Genomic DNA, 18,833 nt, shown 5'->3' on the forward strand with positions numbered 1-18,833 from the left:
AATTTTTGTGGCAAAGTATATAAATGAAATCCTGCCTAGGATACCTTGTGGAACTTGAACTTCAATGAGGATCTTTGTGCAGTTTGTCAGGGTGATTCCAAAATTGAAATCATGCTGTTGGTGGTAGAAGTAGTTCCTTGGCTTTCTGGTCTTTAAATATATTGAGGCTTTTAATTTTTTTTTTTTTTATGTTGGGGTGGCTGACTTCAACTGGGCTATATAAAAACAATGGTTCCAGCAAGCCACATATGAATTGATGATGGTAGTGAGTATCCAACTTTCAGTCTTGAACACCTAAGGATAATGGCTAAGTCACTGAATTATAAAGTCTTTATATGGTATCTTACCTTGTTCCATGGTCCTTGGATTTCTTTGATTATAGATTTTATTGATAGGGAATGCTCATTTACAAGTTCAACTATCAATAACAGTGACTTGGATGTCTTTTCTTCAAAAACTAAGATGGTAAATTAGCAATAAATACTTTGGAAATCTCTAAGTATAATAACCTAGTCATGGGAATTCCAAATCAAGGAGCCAACTGCTTTTGGCAAGTGGCTATGCTGTCCAGTGTATCAATAACAAAGGTGAGTATGATGTCAGGTCACAGCCAAAAGACTGTTCTAGGAAGTGACTCCTCACCAGACACCAAATCTTGTCTTGTATCTTGATTTTGGACTTCCCAGTCTCCATAACTGAGAAATTAATTTCTGTGTATTACCTATCCAGTTACCTATTCTGTTGTAACAACCACAATTAAAATATGTAATAAATAATTAGCAAGTACAATGCAACAGGCAATATGCTAAACGATTAGGGAGAGCAATAATTTTCAGAAGATAAAAAATGTTTCCAAAAAGACATAGCACTTGAGATGGACTTTCAAGAAAGGGTAAAAGTTTCATGGGGAAAGTGTGGTGGTGGGGAAGTTTAGGGTATTGGATATAATACAGGTTTTAATTCACGGATCAATTATAAAGTGCTTGAAGTAAGGGACTGTACATCCTCTTAATGTTTGTGTTGATCCCACTTTTGCACAACCTTTACTTTATTCTTATCAGAAAACATGTAGCATGGCTATCCTTAATCACTGAGTTGCAAAATAAGGCAGGTGTTATGTCCTGCCACTGCAGACGTCCTCAAACCTGAGCATGCATCAGAATCACCTGGAGAGCTTGTTAAAACACAGACTGCTGGGCCCTATTCCCAGTGTTTGGGATTTCCCAGGTTTGAAATAAGGACCTGTAGGGAATGAGAAACATCTTTCTTTCCTGTCACTAGATTCCTGGTTGAGTCCCCTATAAGAAAAGACAGATTAACAAGAGAAAAGCATGCAAATTTGTGGCACGGGAGCCTTCAGAAATGAAGCCCAAAGAAACAGGAAAGCCTGTGCCTTTTTAGAAGGAATGGTGGACAGTTGTGGGGATGTCCCTATTTCTTTAGAGATAAGGATATTTCTTTCCTGTGGGTATAGGAAGAGCACCTCTGGATGGAGGATCCAATGACCTGCCTTAGGGAAGAAGAATGGGAGAAGGTCAGAAAGTGATCTTAGGTTTTGCTGTTTTCTCAAATAGCAAGGGACCATATTTTGGGGTAGCATGCCCTGAACCCCATCAGTGGTGAAAACTTATATTTCTACAAAGTTCCCAGGTGATGCTGCTACAGGTTCTGGGATCACATTTTGAGAACCACTGCTTTAATGTAATCTATATTTAACCACTGCTGCAGCATTCATGTTTTCTGTAAGCATCCAGAATGCTGTGAAATTCTTGTTAAACCTCAAGAATCTTCAAGATGTCCAGTTCTGTCTTGAGGGCAATAAAGATGGGTAGGGGATATAATAATCTTTGTGCAACCTTTGGCACATTACAATGATGTTTTGCAAATCGTAGGGCTCAAACGTGATGCATTGAACACTAATTGGAAAATCAAATAATCATATGGTAAATATTAATAAGTTTCTTACTTAATCAGCTCTCAATAAGACGGCATGGATAACATTTCTGAGTTAGAAAAAAGTATAGCAAAGGTTGTCGGAAAAAAATTAAGTTCAAGTCCTTCAGCAATCTTCCCTCATGTTTTGCTTTACATATTTGTGAGTGCTATACACAGAACTAAGTCCAGTGTTGACTTGAGACTGATCAATACATATATAAGTATATATGTGTGTGTCTCAAATACATCTGAATAAACGTGGTAAACCATAGAACTGAAATACATATGATATATGTGAATATGTTATAATACATTACATCACAATAATTGATACACAAAATAATACATTAGTCTGTATGTTAATGGAGAGGGAACAACAGAAAAGAGGGGGGTGCGAGAGGTTCAAGAAATGCTACAACGTCCAGGCTGTGAAAGTCATTTTATTCTGGAAGAAACGAAGCACCAAAATTGTAACACTCTTTCAATCTCAAACAGAATCATCCAAAGGGCTCCTGGCACAGTAGAGGCTAGAACGATCTTGGTCAGTAAGTCCCGTGGACTTGAGAGCAATCTGCCCCCCCACGACCCGCTGGGGAGCCCCGATGTCGCCTCCCGCAGAGCGCCACTCGGACTGGCCCGCGCTTTACCTTTATTTCCGCCCGCGGACTCCTCCAGGCTCTTCCCGCCAACGCGCGGGTTTCCGCCGAGGCGGCTGAGCGTAAGCGGACTGCGCATGTGCACGGCCCGGCGGGTCTAGCGCTTCTCAGCGTCTCTCCGGACCTCGCGCCATGGCGGTGACGGAAGCGAGCCTGTTGCGCCAGTTCCCGCTGCTTCTGCCCCAGAACAGATCGAAAACCGTGTATGAGGGATTCATCTCAGCTCAGGTACCCGCCCAGTGGTGAAGAGAGCCTCCCTCTCGCAGCGTAGCTGCGCGCAGAAGTCTGTGACAGGCTTGGAGGTTAGGGGCCCAGACTTGGGACTGAGAGGGGCGGCGCTTAACGGCTCTCCGGAGGCGAGGTCTGAGACCTGCCGCCCCGGGCTGCGGAGCGAGGAGGCGCGCGGCGTGGGGCGGGGCAGGGGCCGCGCCTCCTCTCTCCCTCGCCCCTCCCCGAGTTTGCCTTCCTTGGTTCGGTGTCTGTCCCGCAATGGACTGTTCGTTAGTTTTATTTTTTGTAAATTTTGCCCTGACTTGATTTTAACACCTTTCACCTCCACGGATATTGATGAGTTCACTGGGGAATCTGGGCTAATTATATTCATATTTTCTGTAGAAAGAACCTTTTGGAAGAAAACCTTGTTTTGGCTCTCAGCCAACTCGTACGTACCTGAACACCCATAGTTACAATATTTTTTAGAAGACGCATGACAGCAGTGGAATTAATTACCTTTGCTGACTGCAGTGGCCTCTCTTACGGAGTTTTATTACATTTACGAACACGTGTAGGGTTTTGAAGTTTACACAGCGCTTTCCAGATAAATAGCTCACTTAATCCTCAGCCCTTTCAGGCAAAAATTTTTAAAAGAATCATCATTCCCATTTTATGGTTGAAGAAATCAAGGCATGGGAAACCAGAGACGTTATTTGCTGCTGATCTCATCAGAATCCCTTAAATTTAGGCTGTGTGATTCCAGTGCTGGATTTTTTTTCTCTCCATGGCACCGGAGTACCTTAGGTTAGAATTTTGAGTAGAGACTTCCTTTCTGACCTTTACACTCAACCTGTTCCCCCTTCCCTACCATCACGCATAGTCTTTGAGTATATGTGAAAATTACCATATGACCATCACAGAAAGTAGAGGTTAAAATTCGTTATTCCATAAGGAAAAAAGTTAATACACCTTTCCCTCTCCAATTAGAAGTATTTTTCTTGAATTACTTAGCTGAAGACATGAATTTCTTTTAGACAACATTTAGAAACGTGAAAAAGTATTATTAAGTTACATTTTATTTTAGAGGAAGCATGTTGTACCTAATTTTAGGCACTTTAAGGAAAATACTATTCTCATGTATGTCTCTATCTGCTAAGGCCTCTTAGAAAACAAATACAGCCATTAGAATTGAGATTAGATGAAAATTTTTTTTATGACCATTGCTATAGTTACAATTTTAATTTGTACCTGCCTTAGCAGTTTATTTAAATCTTAACCTAAAAACTTAACGTGTCTAAAAATATTTTGTATATGTTTCAAATTTACAGAAAACTAGCAAGGATATACTGTACAATTAATTCCAGTATACTCTTTACCTAGATTCACCAGTTTATATTTTCTCCATTTGATTGCTCATTGTTAAGTATGTGTATGTGGGTAGGCATATATACACATTATTTTCCAGAACCGTTTGAGGTTAAATTAGGCATAGTTCCCCTTTATCCCTAAATAGTTGAGCATATATTTCATGAGAACAAGAACACACTCAACTACATTACAGTTATCAAAATCAGGATATTTAATAATGATATGATACTATTATCTAAGATAGAATCCGAATTTCAGATTTTGTTTGAGATACAGTTGTATGTTTTATACCCCCAATCCCCTACCATCTGATGTTAAGATCTCACATTATATTTAGTTGTCCTTTCTAACCTGGAACAGTTCTCAGTCTGTTTTGTGTTTTTTTATAAGCTTGATATTTTTGAAGAGTACAGGTTGGCTGTTAGGTAGAATGTATTTCAGTTTGGGTTTGAATGATATTTTCTCACTATTAAATTCAGGTAATGCATTTTTGGCAGGGATACTATAGAAAGATTGTTGTGTCTTTCTCAAGGCATATGGGGTTTACCTAATTGGTTCCATTATTAATGATGTTAACTTTTATCACCTCGTTAAGGTGTCACCTGCCAGAGTCTCCTTTTGTAATTAATAAGTACTTTTGGGTAGGTACTCTGAGGCATCAAATTTTCACATTCTCTGGTTTTTAGCATTGACTTATGCTTGAGTCGACTGTTACTGTCATGATTGCCAAGTGATGATTTTCTAACTCTTGTCATTTCTACTATATTTATGAAGTGGCAGTTTATAATAAGGAGTAGCATTGCTTGCTTTGTCATTTATTTAATTATATTAGAATGGATGCATGGATTTTTTAAAAAAATTACTTGATTCTAATCATTATTTATTTTGATCTCAAATTGTCCCAGGTTTGGCTAGTAAGCAGGTTTTATGTATGTAAGTTTTTAAGGCTTTGCATTTCATCTCATCACTGTTTTAAAAGTATCCTATAGATTCTGACATGTAGTCTTTTTATTTATTTATTTTATTTTATTTTATTTTATTTTATTTTTTGAGACAGAGTTTTGCTCTTGTTGCCCAGGCTGGAGTGCAATGTCGTGATCTCGGCTCACTGCAACCTCCGCCTCCCAGGTTCAAGCTATTCTCCTGCCTCAGCCTCCCAAGTAGCTGGGATTACAGGCATGCACCACCATGCCCAGCTAATTTTTTTGTATTTTTAGTAGAGACGGGGTTTCTCCATGTTGGTCAGGCTGGTCTTGAACTCCTGACCGCAGGTGATCCACCCACCTCTCTCTCCCACAGTGCTGGGAATTACAGGCATGAGCCACCAAGCCTGTATGTATGTAGTCTTATTATCACTATTCTTAGAAGTGATATTCTTGACTATATAATGTCAATTTATAGTTCTGTGTACCTAATAGAAGGTTTTAAACATTTTCTCTTGGAAATTCCTTTTTGGTTTTGATTTTTATTGCTGATTTCTAGTTCTTCTTGTAAGTAGACAGTATTGTTTGTAAAAAAAAAAAAAAAAAAAGTCTCCATGGAACTTACTGGTACTTTTTCCTGTGATCTAATATATAATCAGTTTTAGGTGTTGTCTCTATTACCAGATTTTCTCTTTCCTTTTGAGTGAGCTTTGCTAGTTTTGTGTCTTTCAAGGAATTTGTTAATTTCATTTAAGTTTCTGATTTTGTTGGCTTAAAGTTATTTATAATAGTTCCTTACTATCCTTTTAATGTCTTTAGGATCTGTAATGATGCTCTCTATGTTGGTTATCTTTTGCTGCTATTTACTTCAAACCTTACTGGCTTAAAAGCAATTATTGTCTCACTGTTTCTGTGGATTTGCATTTTTCGAGCAACTTGGATGGTACTTCTTGATCAAAATCTCTCATGATCGTGCAGTCAAGATATTAGCTAAGACTTTGATGATCTAAAACAGGATGTCCAATCTTTTGGCTTCCCTGGGTCACATTGGAATAAGAATTGTCTTGGGCCACACATAAGATACATGAACACTAACAATAGCTGATGAGGTAAAAAACAAAACAAAACAAAACAAAAAACAAAACACACACACACACACACACAAAATCCCACAATATTTTAAGAAAGTTTATGAATTTGTGTTGGCTGCATTCAAAGCTGTCCTGGGCTGCGAGTTGGTCAAGCTAGAGTTGGAGGATTTGCCTCCAAGATTGCTCATTCACATAGCTATTGGCTATGAGGCCTCAGTTTGCTAATTCCCTTAACAGGAGACCTTAGTTCCTGACCACGTGGATCTTTATAGTGTTGCTTGATTGTTATCACAACATGGCAGCTAGCTTCTCCTGAGTGTGTGATACAAGAGAGATCAATAAAGATGCACATCCCTTAGCCTCTGAAGTCACACGTATTTACTTCTGCTTTATTCTGTTTGTTACATGCAAGTTTCTTAGTCTGTATTCAAAAGGAGGGAAATCAGGGACCAGCTCCTAGAGGTAGAAGTGTCAAATAATTTATGGATGTAAGTTAAATACACCTTTCATCCTCATATCTGATATAGGTAATTTGTGTCTCCTTTTTTTCCCTGATACCTTTGAATAGAGGATATAAATTTTACTGATTTCTTCAAAGAAATTGCCTTAATTTCATTGATATTTTTTCTCTATTATTTTTATGTTTCTATCTGATTTCTGATCTTAACTGATCTTAAGATTTCTGATCTTAACTGATTTCTTCAGATGGAAGATTATTGATGAGATCTTTTTTCCTTTCTAGTACAGATATTTACAGCTTTAAATTTTCCTTTAAATACTAGTTTAGCTATATGACACACATTTTGGTGTGTTACAGTTTTGGGTTTTTTTTTTTTTTTTTTTTTTGAGATGGAGTCTCACACTGTTGCCCAGGCTGTAGTGCAGTGGCATGATCTAGGCTCACTGCAGTCTCTGCCTCAGCCTCCTCAGTAGCTGGGACTACAGGTGTGTGTTACAACACCCAACTAATTTTTTTGTATTTTTTAGTAGAGACGAGGTTTCACCACGTTGGCCAGGATGGTCTCGAGCTCCTGACCTCGTCATCCGCCTGCCTCAGTCTCCCAAAGTGCAAAGTGCTGGGATTACAGGTGTGAGGTCACCTCACCCGGCCTAATTTTGTTTTTATTCAGTTCCAAATGCCTTTTAATTTCTCCTTTGGTCTGTGGCTCACTTAGAAATATGATTATCTTTCTCAGTATTGAGGATTTTCTAGATACCTTTCTGTTATTGATTTATAACTTAGTTTCATTTTAGTCACAGACTATAACTTGTATGATTTGAATTTTTGAAATATTTATTGAGCATTAATTTTATGGCCCATAATATAGTCTATCTTGCTGAATATACTGTGTGTACTTTAAAAAGAATGAATATTCTGTTGCTGTTGGGTAGAGTATTATATAAATGCCAATTAGGTCAAATTGGTTCATAGTGCTACTCAGACGCTCATTGGGTAGCACTGTGCTTGCTCACTGATTTGTCTGCCTGTTCTATCAGTTAGTGAGGGAAGTGTTGAAATCTCCAATGATAGTTGTTGATCTTTCAATTTCTACTTTAATTTCTATCAGCTTTTGCTTCATGTGTTTTGAAGTTCTGTTATTAGGTGCATAAACTTTTAGAATTGTTAAGCACTCTTAATGAATTGACTCCTTTAGGATTATGAAATGACTGTTTTATTCTTTAGTAATAATGTTTACTCTGAAATCTGTATTTTCCAATATTGATGTACAGATTCCATCTTTCTTTTAATTGGTGTTACTATAGTTTATCTTTACTTTTTTCTTTATTTTAAGCTTATCTGTGTTTTAATATTTAAAGTGTGTTTCTTCTGTGCTTTGCTTTGGTATGCAATATGGTACTCATTGCCTTTTACTTGGGGGTGCTTAGACCATTTACATTTAATGTGGTTATTCATATGGTTGGGTTTAAATCTACTCTGTTGCTGCGTGTTTTCTGTGTGCCTTACATATTCTATTTTTTTTCTATTTTCTTCATTTTACATTATTTGAATTCTTTTTTATAATTCTGTTTTATCTCCTTTGTCAGTTTATTGGTTGTGTGTGTGTGTGTGTGTGTGTGTGTTTTAACTAGTTGCTTAAAGGGTTTATAATATGCATATTAAATCTATCATGGTCTGCCTTAAAGTAATATTAGGATTCCATGTTTTATGCACTATTGGTTTATCAGCTATATAATTTTGTCTCTTTTGAATCTGTAAAGATGTTACTCTACTGTCTTGCACTGTTTTCTATGAGAAATCTCTGCTCTTTTGTTTTTTTGTAAATAGAAATTTTTTTTTTTCTCTGCCTGCTTTTAAGATTTTTCTTTCTGTCATTGGTTTCAGTCACTTTGATGTGTGTTGTACCTTGGTGTAGCTTTTTTCATGTTTTTCCTTCATAAGGTTTGTGGAGTTTCTTGGATCTATGAGTATATATTTTCATTTAATTTAGAAAAAATATCTGCCTTATTTTTTCTTTCTTTGTTCCTCTTTTTCTGTCCTCTGGGTTGGAGACTCCAAATATGTGCATTTAGGTCACTTAAGGATTTTACAACTCACTCATGATCTGTTCACCTTTTTTCTCTCCATCTCTTTCTCTTTATTTGGGATACGTCTTCAGGTATACTAATATCTTCTTTTGTAAGGTGGAATCTGCTGTTGATACTATCTAGCATATATTTTTTAAAAATCTCAGATACTGTATTTTTTGAGGGAGTCTTTTTTTACATTTTTCCTGTCTCTAGTAAGCTCATGCTTTCCTCTCCCTTCTTGAAAATATGAAATATAATTATAATTATTTTAATTTTTAAATCAGGTCTATCATCTGTGCCGTTTTTATGTCTGTTTCTCTTGATTTTTCTCTTCATTGTGGGTATTATCTTGGTTCTTTGCAGGAGATATATGTGCTTGGTATATTTTGATTGGATGCTGGACATAATGAATTCTAACTGTTGTATGCTAGGTATTTTTATTCTCTAATTATTCTTGAGATTTGTTGTGAGCTACAGTTAAATTACTTCTAAACAGTTTGATCTTTCCAAGGTTTGCTTTTAAGTTTTACTAGGTAGACCCAGAGCAGACTTGTAGTCTAAAGGTAATTAGGCCCTACAAGTGAAGCAACACCTTCTGAGCACTCTACTTAGTGGCTCTTACATTGCAAGGTTTTCTACTCTGGCTGGTTGGAACATGGCTATACCTAGCCTTGTATGAGCATCAAGATTGTTTTGTAGGTTCTGTTCTGTACTTTCCGGTGTTTTCCTCATATCCATGGAGCAAGTGGTACTCGACTGAAGACTCTTTGCCAGGAATCCTCTGAAATTCTCGGAGTTTCTCTGTATGTGTTTCTCTACTCTCCATGCATCTCTCTCCTGCTTCATACTATACCTTGTGAATTGTACAAGAGATGGCCTTCCCTTACTCACCTGTTTCTTCTCAAATCAGGGAGAATGTTATGCTTGTATTTGTCTATCCCTATCTTGCAGGCTGAAAATACTGCCATCATAGAACCAGACAGTTTAGGCATTTTCACATTTATTTCCCTTTCAAGGATCACTGTCCTGCACTGCCTATTGTTTAGTGTCTGAAAATCATTGTTTCATATGTTTTACCCAATTTTTAAGTAAGGAGGGAAGATAAATCCTGCCCCTTTTACTCCATAATGCCTAGAAGTGGTTTTCTTCAGTTTATTAAAATTTTCTATTTCATTCTTGCTTAGTTTTTAAATTTGCTTTAAGAAGTCTGTTTCCAATATATTCTGCTTCATATATAATTTATTTGATCTTTTAGCTAGAGATGTAGATTTTTTAAAAAAAATTGAAAATCTGTTAAGATACATCTCAGAATTGATCATTGTAAGTCACTTTATCATGTGGCCAGTTATCCCTTTTGGTATGTGGAACTCCAGGAAGTGTACTTGGATTGTATTTTTAAATATTTTTTCTACTATTTTGTTTCTCTTTCCAAGATCTCCTATTGTATGTTTTTTGGGTCTGTTTTCCATTTCACCTCCTTTTCTCTGATGGTCTTTAATTTTTGTCTCATTTTCTCATTTGGTAATTTTCTTGCTTTTTCTTTGCCCTTCATGACATTTGTAAGTAATTTTGATCTTCCTTGGACTCTTTTTAAACTTATTCTTCCACTTTCATATAATTTTGTCTTTTTCTTCATTTTCATTCCACCCTGAGTTTATTCAGCTCATTCATTTCTTCCTTTACATTTTTAAAAATATAATTTCTGATTCTAGTTTTAAAATGTATGAATCTGGATACAAATGCTCACATAATCATATTTCATTCATTGTTATAATTCGTTTATAGTTTCTGAGTTTTGTTTGCTTGGGGTCTGTTTATCACCTAAAATGTTTGGAGTCTCATTTTCTTTTTTTGTCTCATAGTTGCATTGATGAAAACAATATCTTTGCGTTCATGGACATTTTGCCTGTTTGCAATACTTTATAAAATTCCTAGTTCAAGAATACCCTCTTCTGTTGGGGAAGCAAAGTGCAATTTATTTAATGGATGAAATGTTGGCAAGTGCTAGGTGGGAAGGAGTTCGTTTTTTGTTTGCTGATATAAAAGCCTGGTTTCCCACTCTTCTTTTTCCTCCTAATACCTAGTTTCCAAAAGGTATCTCTGCCTACCTTTTCTCCTGTCTTCTACCTCTAAAGCATTCTTTCCTGGGACTGGCTCCTTGACCTTTGTGTTCACATTAAGTCTTCTCTTTGTAGGTCAGTGTTCTGATTTACCAGAGCTTGTTATTTTTTTTTTTTACACTTATTCAGTCCTCCCAGTCTCTCTCCCATGCATTTTTTTCTGACCTTCCTAGCACTCTTAAAAGAGTTGCTGTGGGAGTTGTAGAGTAGGTTCTATTGGAAAGTACTGTACTTTGTATTTTTCTTCTTACAGGTAATTTGAGGTTTATTGTATATCTTGTCTTCTGACTGAAAACATGGGATTTTTGTGGTTTTATTTATTCTTAACGTGTTAATTAATGTAGATTTTCGAGATGGTATGTGGGGAAATTCAGGTTTAGGAAACTGTTAATATTTCTGTTCCCTGAAACCCTGGTGGAAAATCTGGCTTTTTGAGAACAATTAATATTTTTAGATGCTTTAACTAAAAAGCTAATTTTGGACATTTTCTTGAATCAGGAAGTATTGTGGCATGTGACATAGTATTTGACCTTTTAAAATGGCAGGGGTTTGCAAATAAGGGACTTTGGAATTTTATTCTTTCAGATAAGAGCATGTATTTCTATAGTAGAATAGTTCTATTTTTCATGTAAATTGTGAATTCCAAATTGTTCTTACACCTATGTGTGGGATGTCTATAACGTTAGGTTAAAGTTACTACATAATACCTTTTAGTGCTTTAATGAAATAGTGAATTATTGTTACTTGACCTTTTGAAAAGGTCAGTAGTACATTTTGTTTCATTTTTTTAAAGGACATTTAAATGTAATGAAAGTCAGAACTGTAATATTACCATGAAAGTAAAGGTTATGGGGTACATTTAATTGTGTTCCTCTGTTTTTGAAACTGCTTTGAGGTAGACTGTGCTAAAATTCCACATGGTAATTGTTTTTTGAGAATTTTATTACTCTTTTTCATTTTGTTCTGTTGGAGTAAAAGATTACATTTCTGTTTGTCTTTTTCTGCTATTTTTGCTCAAATTTCATGTGTATCGTCCTGTTTAAGTTACAAAGTTTAAGCTACTTACCCATTCACTTTTCCAAGAAAGTAAAATGGAATAAATGCCTCAGAGGTCTTTCTTCTCTTAGAAAGACTCTTGAATGAAATTCTGTTTGTTCAAATGTATAGTTAATATGTTACTGATATCTTTAAAAAGTTAGAGGCCCACTAATGGGAGAATTAAATATACTCTGATTAATGAAATTATTTTACTTATGTCTGTATATTTAGATTGTGTAACTAAATGTATTTTCATTTTATTAAAGCTTAGAAAGTTGAAAATGTGAAGCCTGTATTATGTTATAGATCCTTAATTTATATTTTGATTTTTTCTTCCATTTTAAAGCAATTTGAAGAAATTTTTTTTCATAAATTTATTTCCTAAGAAATAACACTGAAATTTCTTCTGTGGGCCTGTGTTAACAATTTTGTAATATGTCTTGTGTTTATGAGTGACTTTCTCTTTAAAAACAAAATCTTATCTGGGTGTTTTGATTTCCCAGTAACTACAAAGTTTCTGTAAGCCAGTTTTGAGTTATTTTCCCTCAAATGCAATATTCTGTTGCTTATATTTTAACAAGTATAAAGATGTGGATAAATTTGATACCTTTTAGGAACTAAAGGAAAACATTGTCTTTTCTATGTAATTCTCTGTTTAACTTCTCTTAGCATTAAGTGAAAGATAAAAATTTGAGTGTTCCTTTTCAATATTTTCCACAGGGAAGAGACTTCCATCTTAGAATAGTGTTGCCTGAAGATTTACAACTGAAGAATGCAAGGTGATGTGGTGTTTAGTTATAAATGTGCATTTTTGCATTTTGGTGGGACAGGCAGTGCATTTGGTATAATTGATTGTATGATTCTAGTGACTACAGTTTTGCCTAAAATGCGTATTATTCATTCGCCCCAAAAGAAACATCTCTGATTTTTCTAAACCAGTGTGGCGTTTGTAAATATTTATCTGTTACTAAAGTGCTTTTAAACATTAGTGCTCTCACTTTTTTTTTAAATTTAAAGCAGTAACAGCAGTTGTGTACACTTCACTAACAAGTACTGAACAGATATATAAAGGGACAGTACCAAAGGATTAGAAAATCTTTTTTCCAACTTTCGACTGGTATTATTAATGTGTTTGTATTCATTCTGTGGGAAGACCCACATCAGTTCAGTCTTGGCATAAATTAGGTACCAATATTGAATGTTGATAGATACAACTAGTCAGCATATGAGACTGAAAATTTAGGTACCACCCCAAAAATCTCAATTCTGCTTTTAAATATTTCTGTAGAATAATGGAGGAAAAGGAATCCAGAGATATTTATGAGTAGAATTGAGAGGATTTTGTGACTGATTAAAGTGTAGGTAAGAGGGGAAAAAGGAATAGAAGATGCTTTTCAAGTTCCTGGCTCAGATCACTAAGCTAGAGAAGAGGTCACAGATGGAGAAGTAGAAGAGAGATTGTTTTAAGGCATATTGGGTGTGAAATATCAAGGGGAGCTATTTAGTAGTAACATATTGGTGTGGAACTAGTGTATGAGACCTGGAGTGCAGATGTATGTGAAAGTTACAATAGATGAAGGATTTGGTACCTTGATTATGAGTAGGCTTTTTGGTGCCTGTATCTGGACAGGAGGAGAGTGAAAGAGAAGGCCAGTGACAAGACTTTGAGGCATACCAACATTTAAAGTCGCTAAAGAGGAACTTAAAAGGAGACTAAGGATTGACCAGAAAAGAGGAAAATTTGGACAGGAGACTAAGGATTGACCAGAAAAGAGGAAAATTTGGACAGCAAAGTTAAGTCAAATAGAGAGAGGCTTAAGCAGAGCATGGTTAGCAATGCTGAGGATTGCAAAGAGATAGGTTAGATGCGAGTAAGTTTTATGTGGTGGCAGAAGCCATATTATGTTGGTTTTTGGGCTGGATGAGTTGGTAGAAAGGAAATGGAAACAGTATAAACTATTTTGAAGAAAAAGATGGTTAAAGAATGATATGCATTCAAGGAGGACTTATGATGTTTTTCAGAGATAATATATATTTGAGCAAGTTCATTACGGAGAAAAAACTAGCAGAACGTAAATTAAGGATACCACAATAAAGGGATAATTAATTGAAGTGACCAAGTTGGTAGCAAGGGATAGAGAGCACATTTCAAGCCTTGTTACCAATGGACATTTGAATGAACTACCCTGCCACTGACAGTGGAGACAGGGATGTGTTTGGGGGTTTTAAGACCAAGAATGGAGAGAGTTGTGATGGTTTGAAAAGGCCATGTTGGGCAAAACTCAAGACAGGCTTCCTACTTGTAGGTAAGGAATTCCTTAGAAAAGTTACTTAGCAGTATTGGGAGCACAGCTGAGGTGAGCCAGTAAGTGGATGAACATTAACTTATCACTTCTTATACAATTAATTAAAAGTATGTATCCTACTAGCCAGACTTTGTGGTGGGTATCTATAGTCCCAGCTACTTGAGAGGCAAAGGTGGGAGGATTTCTTGAGCCCAGGAGTCCAGGTTGGAGTGAGCTATTCTTCTACTGCAGTCCAGCCAGCCTGAGTGACAGAGCGAGACCCTGTCTCTAAAGAATAAAAAAAAAGTATCCTTTTAGTTACCTTAATCAGGAATTAGAAGATTATATTGCTACACATGATTTTTCAAATACATGTTTGATACATTATATTTGATGATATATTATTATCAAACTATTTTATTTACCCTACTTTGGAAAATAATATACTTCAGTAGAAAACTTTACTTTGGGTATGTTAAAGTTAAAAAACTATATATAGCCGGGCATGGTGGCTCAAGCCTGTAATCCCAGCACTTTGGGAGGCTGAGGCAGGTGGATCACGAGGTCAAGAGATCGAGACCATCCTGGTCAACATGGTGAAACCCCTTCTCTACTAAAAATACAAAAAATTAGCTCGGCATGGTGGCGTGTGCCTGTAATCCCAGCTACTCAGGAGGCTGAGGCAGGGGGATTGCCTGAACCCAGGAGGCGGAGGTTGCGGTGAGCCGAGATCACGCCATTGCACTCCAGCCTGGGTAACAAGAGCGAAACTCCGTCTCAAAAAAAAAAACCAGATATACTGTTTGCATGTAATTTACTGATTGCAGTTATTTATATTTTGAAATGAAATTAGTACCGACAGTTTGAAGACAAAACTTTCAACAGTATCAGTGGTAAAAATTTTATTAACTTGTCAGAATTATGCTTGTCATTCTTCTGTATGTACATGCATGTTTGTGTTAGCATACAAATAAGTTTTTCCTTTTATTTCTGAACAGTGAAGAAACCATTTTGTCTCATTAAAATTTTAGATTATTATGCAGTTGGCAGCTGAGAACAATACTTAATGGATACCATCAAATAGTACAACAGGTAAATCCTTTTTAAAAGGTTTGTTTTAAGTGACGATAAGAAATTACAAAATTTATTGTTCTTTAAAGACCTGCTTTGCAGAATGTTGTAACAAACTGGTTTAATAGTTGTTGAGTTTTGTGGCTTTCATCTCTGTGTGTTTCTAAATCTGAGTATCTGCAAGAGATGTCCAGGTAGACTTTGTGTTGAAACTGATTTCTATTCCTGAGACATTAGGTTCTTCAAATGCATTCGCCCTTATCCATATCCATCACTTCTTGAGTGATTCTTCTTCTGAGGCTGAATGGCGGTGATAGGGAGAAAAAAATCAGACCCATTTAGAGCTGTGGGATATCTGTGGCAAATACGGGATTTTAGCCCTAGATTAGCAACAGAAAAGGTGTGGTAGAAATAATTTAGGATCATGTGTACTTGCATAATGAGAGGAGATAAAGGCTGCTTAGTTGGGATAATAGGCAGGATTAATTTCTTTATTCTTAATGTTTAGATTCCTTTGCCTGAAAATTCCTTTAAAGATTAGGAAAAAAATCAGTTACTGAAGCAAAATAATGACATAATACAATTCCTCTTTTAGAAAAATAGGTGTTAGAATTGTATTTCTGTTGGTGCTTTATGCATTGTATTTGTTTTTCTGATTTCCTGTATTTCTCTGTCTTAAAGGCCAGTTATTATCTATGATAACTGACAATCATGATCACTCTCCCATAAAGCATTACTGAGTTGCAAAGAAGTAGAGGAGATAAATTATTTGATTTGTAGAATGGAGGTTGTCACCCTGGTAATATTACATAAGTTTTTTTAAGGATATGTTCAAATTATTTCTCTGTTTCCTTTCCACCTCTCCCTCCATCCCCTTGACTATTTAAATTGTACACCAAAATTTAAGAAATGAATTTATTGACATATTTAAATAGCATGGAAAAAATGGTTAATGTGGTCTAATAGTAAGATCTATTACTCTGTTTTTCTCCACCAACTCACCAAGAGGATTCTTAGAAGAAAACTCCAGTTATTTATTTTCCCTTGCCCCTCAATTCGTCAGGTAGAAACCAGTGTTAGTTTAAGTCTTCTTTTTATTTTAAAGTCCCAGTGAATATTACTATTCTTTCTTTGTATCATTTTTAATTTTAGTAAATATGGGCCAGGGAGTCAACAAACTTTTTCTGTAAAGAACCAGATAATAAATTTTTCAGGCTTAATAGGCCATATGATCTCTGTTCCAGCTACTCAACTCTGCCCTTATAGCAACCATAGACAAGCGATAAGTGAATAGGTATGGCTACATGCCAAGAAAACTTTGCTTACAAAAACAGTGTTGAGCTGGATTTGGCCTCTGGGCTATAGTTTTCAGACCCTCCCAGACCTTGTCATTTATTGATCTCCTGTAATAAACTAAGGGGAAAATACAATATAGAAGAAAAGATAGTCAAGGATTTGCTCTACATACACCCACTCAAAGCTATGTTAAGATGTGAATCATATGTGTTCATGCGTTGTTGAAAACAGTGTGAAACTTGAGAATTTTCTTGGCTTTTTTTTCTGTAGTTAGTTTAAGAATGAAGGATTTCTAGGAAATGGAATCACAACTCTTATTTATTCTACATTAGAAATTATTTTCTTTTTGCCATTTTATTATAACAGTTTTTACTTTAATGAATGATTGTCTCCATTTTTACTCATATGAATTAGTTGTGAGAGATCAAAAATCACAATTATAGGTAGTTTTTAAGGTCAAGAGAAAAAAACTATTGTTAATTAATAATTGTTAATTTATTGCTGTAACTAGATTTTAAAAATTATATAGTTGCCTGATTTTTATATTTTATACTCCTCTTCCCACTCACATCACTCCTATACCTCTTCTTCCTTTTTTTTCTGTTCCTCCTCCTTCTCCTCCTCCTCTTCTTCTTCTTTAAAAAAAAAAAAATAATGATGAGGCTGCTAGATTTGCTAGACATGGTAGTGATAAAAGGGCGTAGGGAAGTGCTGGATAGAGAAGAATGAGTCCCTGGTGAGGGCTCCACCCACGGACCTAGGTGAGGAAAGGCACTCCTGCCTTCACACTCAAAGGTTGCATTTCCCAAGACCACCCTGGTCTGCCATACCCCTATCCTGTGCCTGTAAAATCCTGAGACCCTAGCAGGCATACACATACAAGTGGCTGGATGTCAAGAGAAACATATCAGTAGAGGAACATATGAGCAGCTGGATATGAACAGCACGTCAGGAACACACCGACAGGCTGCACACCGACAGGCTCCATGCTGGCAGGCCATTGACCGGCAGAATGAAGTGGAGTTTGGCCTGGGTCATTGGAGAGCCCAGGCCACTGAGCAGTCTGCCTCCAGGGGAAAACCATCTCCCTTTTGGCTCTCACATCTGCTGAGAGCTACTTGTATTCAGTAAAACCTTGCACTCATTTTCCAAGCCCATATGTGACCTGATTCTTCCGGTACACTAAGGCAAGAACCCTGGGATACGGAAGGTTCTCTGTCCTTGCAGTAAGGCAGGGGTCTAATTGAGCTGACTAATATAAGCTGCCTATGGAAGGCTAAACTAAAAGAGCACCCTGTATGTAACAAACACCCACCGGAGTTTCAATAGCTGTAAATATTCACCCTAGACACTGCTGGGAGGTCAGAACCACAGCCTGCCTGTCTATGTGCTCCCATAGAGGTTTGAGCAGCGGGGCACTGAAGAAGCCAGCCAGTCCTCCATTGCATCCCTGTGATGGGGACAAGGGATGTAGTAGTAAACAGTGCTCAAGGAACAGAGCAGTGTGAGGTTTTAAGTGACATTCTAACACAGTTTAATATATCTCAGCAAAATAGTTTTGAGGGCATTAATTACTCTTTCAGAGTGAAATTGGCAGTAGTAGTAAGGTTGATGACTTTGTTTCTTACACTTCTGCTAATCTTTTTTTCACATTCACTTGGACCTAAATTTTATTACAGTTTTAGTGAATGGAATATTTATTGTGCAAATGAAATTAATTGGAAATGTTTTGATCTAGAGAATGCAGCACTCTCTTGATCTAATGAGCTTTATGATGGAGTTGAAGATGCTTTTGGTAAGAATTTTTTTTCTGTTGCTGTTACCATACTGTAAGTCTCAATTTCTTTTCTGTAACTTCTTTAAAAACTAACATCAGAATTTATCTTTTTAACTCTGAGTCCTTTAATGTTTTCTTTTACTGTGTACATAAATGTAGATGATATATTGCTTGAACTGCATGAGAAACAACTGTATGAAGGAACCACTTTGATTGTATCACAAACTAGGTACTCTTGACACTAGTGTTGGGCAGGTGGTGAGATAAAATGCACTCCTGGCCTGTCAGAGAGTTTAACATCTAAGGAGAGATTAGGTAGTCCTACTTAAAGGTATAATATGGTGTATAAATAATTTTGTATATAGCTCCAGATATCGGAAAAACTTATTAGGCTTCATTTTATGTATACTTTTACATACATACTGTTTAATCAATCAGTGTTGCGTAAGATACTTGATTATTTTGTTCATCCTTTAGACATTTTATTATTTTCTTAAAACCCAAGTTTATTACCCAAGGTTTCAACATAAA

General features: G+C 36.2%; 1 protein-coding gene across 9 annotated transcripts in view; it reads left to right on the forward strand.

The window, feature by feature from the left end:
• Positions 1-2,676: 2,676 nt before the first annotated feature.
• FANCL (FA complementation group L) overlaps positions 2,677-18,833 on the forward strand; it is an 80,921-nt gene continuing 64,764 nt past the window's right edge. For 7 of the 9 annotated variants that reach the window (XM_074399791.1, XM_074399800.1, XM_074399796.1 and 4 more), the window contains exons 1-4: positions 2,677-2,819; positions 12,594-12,652; positions 15,190-15,250; positions 18,264-18,320. In XM_074399791.1, the coding sequence (XP_074255892.1) occupies positions 2,724-2,819; positions 12,594-12,652; positions 15,190-15,250; positions 18,264-18,320 (273 nt within the window). In that variant the 5' untranslated portion in view covers positions 2,677-2,723. The remainder of the gene's footprint in view (positions 2,820-12,593; positions 12,653-15,189; positions 15,251-18,263; positions 18,321-18,833) is intronic. The other 2 variants (XM_074399817.1, XM_074399821.1) reach the window with 2 other exon arrangements.

The sequence above is a fragment of the Saimiri boliviensis genome, chromosome 1 (genome assembly GCF_048565385.1).
Source record: "Saimiri boliviensis isolate mSaiBol1 chromosome 1, mSaiBol1.pri, whole genome shotgun sequence".
Taxonomy (NCBI): domain Eukaryota; kingdom Metazoa; phylum Chordata; class Mammalia; order Primates; family Cebidae; genus Saimiri; species Saimiri boliviensis.